The sequence below is a fragment of the Carettochelys insculpta genome, chromosome 3 (genome assembly GCF_033958435.1).
Source record: "Carettochelys insculpta isolate YL-2023 chromosome 3, ASM3395843v1, whole genome shotgun sequence".
Lineage (NCBI taxonomy): Eukaryota > Metazoa > Chordata > Testudines > Carettochelyidae > Carettochelys > Carettochelys insculpta.
Genome location: NC_134139.1, coordinates 184756203 through 184762117, shown reverse-complemented (window position 1 = coordinate 184762117; position 5915 = coordinate 184756203). Strand labels below are relative to the sequence as shown.

Here is a 5915-nt window from a genome sequence, read left to right as displayed (position 1 = left end):
TACCAGAAATGGTAATTTGCTGGCTTCTCACCTCATCAGAAGTGTAAGTGACAGTAACTGCAGGGGGCTAGAATCATATCTTTGCCTGTGTCTATACTACAGCATTCTGTTGACAGAAGTTAGTGTTGGAAGATACCTTCTGATAACACTTCATCGATGGAGTGCTTCCACACACAAGAGCTGATCAAAAAAGCGATCTGTTCTGTCAACAGACTGGCTGGATTGCCTAGCCTTCTCTCAACAGAACAGCTGACTAGAAGCACAGCAGACAGGGCTGCCCAGTGACCCAGAAGCCCTGTCAACAGAGGGCCCCTTGGAGCATCCACACAGCATTTCTTCAACAGATTCTGTCGAGAAAGGTGTTCTGCCTCGTGGGGGAAAGACGGAAGACTGCCGACAAAAGTCTCAAATTCTGTCGACAGTATGGCAACAGAACGCATTTTTAGTGTAGCTGCTCTGAGGGTATTGTGAACAAAATGCCTGTTTTGTCAAAAAAAACCTCTAGCGTAGACACAGTCTTTATGTCTCCTGGACAATATTAAACTTACAATAAAAGGATAACTAGAGCACATCATTTAATTGCTATTTATTTTCATAAACATGAGGTATTTCAAAGTGCTATAGACGCAGCACTAAATGTACATCGTTGGAAGAAATTAAACACAGAACTTTGCAGTTACCCAGTTCTATGCACCAAACATTAACAAATACATTAACTGGAAGAAACAGGCTAGGAAAAGGCATATATAGTAAATTTCTTTACAAAAGTTTTCTTAGTTCAAAAAAGTGATAAAGTAATATCTACTCAAAACTTTCACAACTCATTTTCATACGAAAATATAAGTATCAAATTTAGTTATGTATCAGCATCATACTAAAGTATACAGGCAGTGTAAGAATTAGTACAGTACATAACAAAGATTAACAATATATTTGTATACAAAAACATGCTCCTCAAACATTGAGGTATTACAGTACTTAGGCATGAACTTCCAGTCAAATCCTGGTAGCAATAGCCACCTCTTAGAACCCAAGACATGTACAAAAGGCAAACGTGTAGATGGTATTTACAGAAAATTCCCGCAGAGGTACAAATGGCAACCCCTAAGGTAACATCTGTTAAAACATAAGCACCATTAAAAAGTAGGAATGAATATTTTTAACTCAACTAGGTGTTATCAGCAGCTCCAAATGCTTACAACTTTTAAAGAAGTTAAGAAGAAATACAAGGGCAGTTGATCATTGTTTGGCAGCCTGTAGAACTGCTTGCAAGAACATCCATGTGCTCTGTACCCGGATAAAATAGTTTGTCAACTACTTGAAGGACTGGATTGAAAGTAAAACCAACATTCTTAACGTCAAAAAACACAATTTTTTTAAAGAATCAAAATGTGCAAAGTGGCAGTGACTGTCCAGATCAGACCAAAAAATAAAAGAAAAAGAAGTTTAGCAAGTCCGTGTCTGTTCTATTTTCTTTAACAACTGTTGTTGTCTGACTTGCAATTTTTCCTTTTCCAGCAGTAACTTGTGTTCCTCTGCCTGAAGGGAATGGACATAATCAGTGGCTTTTTTCAAGATGACTACTTTTGCAGCTTTCTCGTTTTTAACCAATTCAGGTACATGGTCCCTTAATGTGAGGAAACTAGATCGCAGGTCATTACGCCGCTGACGTTCCAGAATATTGTGGTTGCGCCGACGTTCACTGTCTTCTGAATCTGAATTTCGAGGACTTGAACTCTTAGACTTTGGTTGGATCATAGGTTTTATTTGACGGGGCACATCATTTTTTAGCTTTTTCTGTGGCGGGGCATCTTCGCTTTCCACATATGGAGAAGGGGCAGCATAATTATGTTGCTGGTGAATCGGGGCACAACGCTTTAGAATCAGTTCATTTTGCTGCATTCTCACTGATGCCAAGGTGGCATTTTTAGGGCGCACAGTAATAGTAAGGGTAGTAACAGCCTTGTTGGAGGAAGAGCGCCTCTTCTCCACTGTCACAACATCAATTTCTTCCTCTTCATCCTCTTCCTCCTCTTCTTCATCATCTTTAGAAACAGAAAATGTGAAATAATGACAGTAAGATGTTCTCTCCAAAAAAATATTCACAAAGGATCTAGTTACTTATCAGTGAGAATCCTTAGGATAAACAGAAACCTGCCAATACTTAAATGCTTGAAATATGCACAAAAATAGGGTGCATATACTATCTGCAGATAGATGGAGATAGACAAATATACATACTACATACATACACTCAGACACAATAAGTAGATATCTCTACAAAATTAAAATAATAACTCTAAGAACAGAGTGTCTTCTGCGCTTTCAAGCTGTACAACAGGAGGATCCATAAAAGTACAATCCAAACAGACATACTAGAGGAAACAGTATTGGAGAAAATGACCTTATTTATACTTTAACAATCAAAGTGGGGCTACAGAATTCATGTGTGCACACACACAAAATCACACCACCTCCCTTGCTTGATCAAAAAGGAGCTGGAAAACTAAACAATTGATGGATTTGTTCTGATGCAGAATGTGAAGCTGTTCCAGTCTGAAAGTCCCTTTAAGCCAATGTTTTGGTTTGCTGCCAAGAAGACAGCTGTTGGGAGGAAGTGCTTCCTCACAGAAAGCTGTCAAGGCACAGACATTAAAGGGACAGCGAGCCTTTTGAAACAGGAGGCTGATCAAATTTATTATGATGGTCATATGGATCTACTCATTTACATAACAGAAACTCTGTAACTGAACTGGACTTTACTGCAACTACAGATTTTTATTTTGTTTTTTTTACATGGGAGAAATTTTTAGCATTCTACATTCTCCTCTGTCTTAATCCAAAAACCCAAAATTACATATATCCCTGTTAAATTATTCATTGCCTAGCACGTTCAAAACCATGTACAAGGCAGGATTATTTTACACTAAAAACATTTTTACTATATCAGCAATGCACTATTTACTGAATACATGCTGCATAAACTGCATTTTATTTGGCCACAGGAATGACTTTTGAGATTAACCACACAGTAAGTTTTGGCAAGGGAGAAAATTCAAGAAAAAAAAAAAACACTGCCAGACTTCATCCAGAATCTGTTAAGTAAAAACATGCCCAGGGCTGGATGTCCTTCAGTTACACTTTATGCTTTCAGACGGGTAGCTGTGTTAGTTTGCAGCATCACAAAAAACAAGCAGTCCTGTAGCACCTTAAAGACTAACACGTTTATGTATTAGGTAATGAGCTTCCATGGGTAATTTGAAGAAGTGGTTCTTACCCATGAAAACTCATCACATAATAAATAAATTTGTTACTCTTTAGGGTTCTACAGGACTGATTGTTTACTGTCTTTAGCATCAACTGCCTGCAAAAGGATCCCTTGGAGGAATCCTTTCCAAAAGGCAATATCCTCAGACAAGAATGCTGCCATCTACTGGCAAATCCATAGGCCAGTTAGTAATGGGAGGCAGCAAAACGCACACACCCACATGGGCAGCTATGGGTTTTGTTCTTGGTTATGTTTTTATCAATAAAGAAACGCAAATGAGAGCGGTCTGGGATTTACAAGCTTCCCCCTTCCAGGCTAGTTTTTGATACAGCAAGCTGACATCTTCTGAATCTCCTCGAAATGGACTCTCTTCCAACCTCTCCTCTTTTCAACCGCAGGGGCTCCCATGCTCTAAGGGTTCACACCACTGTCATGTTCTACACCCAGCTGATTGTGCAGTATTTGTTCATCTCTAGCTCCCCCACCCCACGCTTCAGCTGCCATATTACTTACCCCTCCTCTCTCTCGCTCTCTGCCCAAACACTTCAAGGCAGGGGGCTTCCTCAAGCATTAAGGCATATGGCAACCAACTTTCCCAGAATCTCTTTTTATTGACCCAGTGAGACAGAAGAAACAAAGAACAAGGGCATGACCTGTGACCACGGATTTATTTTCTTAGGTCTCCTGACTACATGGGAGCGGAGGGGGGAGCAGAGACAGGGAAGACTGGCTTAGTTTTGATTATAAGAAGGGAAGTGCGAAGAGAGAAAGACCAACCTTTTGTCGTTTTTTATCCCTTGCTGACAGTAATTGCAAATATTCATGATCATGTACCAGGCCCAGCATTATACACCTAGCTTACCAAGATGATAATAAACACCAACTCATGCCAAAATAAACATCAACTCATGCCAATTTACTTGAGTAGCAACTAATATTCACCCCAAGGGAACTGAATTTTTCAAGGCTGCTCCTAAAGAATTCATCCTGATTCCCTCTGTGCCTTTGGATGGGGGAGATGCTGCCCATAAGGGCAGGCAGCCATGCACACACAGATCCCTCTCGGGAAAGGTACACAGGCTAACCGCTGCGATGAGCCAAGTATTTACCTGAGTCACTGAGAGTATCATCTCCTGAGCTGCTGTTGGCTCTGGTGGCACTTGTGTGGCGGCTGCTGCGTTGGGGGGCAGCTACAGCCCCCTGGGAGATCCCACTGCTCCCACTAATGTTCACCCGGATGCCAGCCATCCCCCCTGCTGCTGGGACTGTTGCCACTGGCTCCCTCTTGTGGATGGGGAAGGGAAACACCACTGCAGGGTCCACGCACTCTGACACAGAGTTGTTGAGCTCTGCTCTGCTGTTGCTGTTGGTGCCCTCAGGGTTGCTGGTGTTGGTGGATGCCCCAGATGTCACAGGGGCCACTGCTGCTCCCACTTTGCTCTGCAGTTTCTCACTCACTGCCCTCTCCAGCTTCTCACGGGCGGAAAAGCCACTCCACATACAATCCTGGATGATGATGGAGTTGAGGTTGTTGCCCTCCCCAAAGCCCGTCTCACATAAGTCTCCTCCATCCGTGCTGCCCCAAAGGTCGGCCTCAGGGGGCAGCAGCAGCAGTTCAGATGCCCAGTCCAGAGGATCACGGTTTCGGAATCCCCCTAGAGCCACCCCTCCCCACAGTACTGGGGCCCCTCCTGGGGGGTTCTCCTGAAGTCCTGCCCGGCTGGGAGACAGAGGAGGGGTAGGCAGCAGTTCAAACTTTTTCCAGATGTCCTCCCCTGGGGGAGCAGAGTCTGGACCGCACAAATAGAAATCATCTTCGTCTGGATAGAAGCAGGGCTGCAAAGAGTCAAACTCGAGGTCTGGGTTTTTACTGACCATCCCTGGCATTACCGGATTCCTTTTGCGGACTCCTTGGTTGGGCTGCAATTTAGAGGGAAGTTTGAGTGCGCGTCCACTGAGAGAGAGAAAGCGAGCGAGACAGAGAGAGCTCTCCCAAGACCTGAAAGAAAATAAAGATAAAAAAAATCAAGAATAAGCAACGGGTTAAAGAATACATTTAGACATGATTCATTATGAAATTGTTTCCCTCCTAATTAAAGAAGGAAAGTCCACAATCATGAAGATACAACAGGAATGCAGGTATCACTGTACAAATCTAGACACAAACATTGAATGCTGAATGCTACTAAACCACTCCAAACACACACACACACCCCACCACCACAGCCACCACACCAGGCTGTGCACACACACGCAAAGTTTTCTCTCGAGCCTGTGTGAGACAAAAAAACAAGCCGGAAAGGTACAGAAGAGATGCAAAGAGGTTTCTTTGAGGCTTTACACATTACAAGCTCTCCAAAAACTGCTTCGAAGAACCAAACGCGGAGCAACTCAACCAACACTGGACACCTATGCAAAGCTGGATACCGTACTCGCTCCAGAAAGCCTTCCGACTATGCCAACGATAGTAGAGGAGTTTCCCCCTTTTGTCATCCACAGCACGGGTGCAAAGGGGTCAGAGGAGGATGCAAAAGGGGCACAGGAGAGGCTGCTCAGTGCAACTTTGCAACTTGCCAGTTCATTCACTCAAAGCTACTCAGAGAAACCAACACACAACACGGAGGCGGGGACTTGGGGGGGGGAATCG

At 43.3% G+C, this 5915-nt stretch overlaps 1 protein-coding gene across 1 annotated transcript; it reads right to left on the bottom strand.

The window, feature by feature from the left end:
• Positions 1-597: 597 nt before the first annotated feature.
• MYCN (MYCN proto-oncogene, bHLH transcription factor) lies at positions 598-5504 on the bottom strand. Its single transcript, XM_074988968.1, has 2 exons — positions 4378-5504; positions 598-2045 (listed from the first exon to the last, which is right to left on the bottom strand). The coding sequence occupies exons 1-2, from the start codon at positions 5153-5155 to the stop codon at positions 1447-1449; spliced, it is 1377 nt and encodes a 458-aa protein (XP_074845069.1). The 5' UTR covers positions 5156-5504; the 3' UTR covers positions 598-1446.
• Between the last annotated feature and the right edge of the window lie 411 nt (positions 5505-5915).

Coding starts and splice junctions, on each gene's coding strand:
- MYCN (XM_074988968.1), bottom strand. CDS start 5,155: ATGCCAGGGATGGTCAGTAAAAACCCAGACCTCGAGTTTGACTCTTTG. Junction 2,046..4,377: donor TGATACTCTCAGTGACTCAG/GTAAATACTTGG, acceptor CTGTTTCTAAAG/ATGATGAAGAAGAGGAGGAA.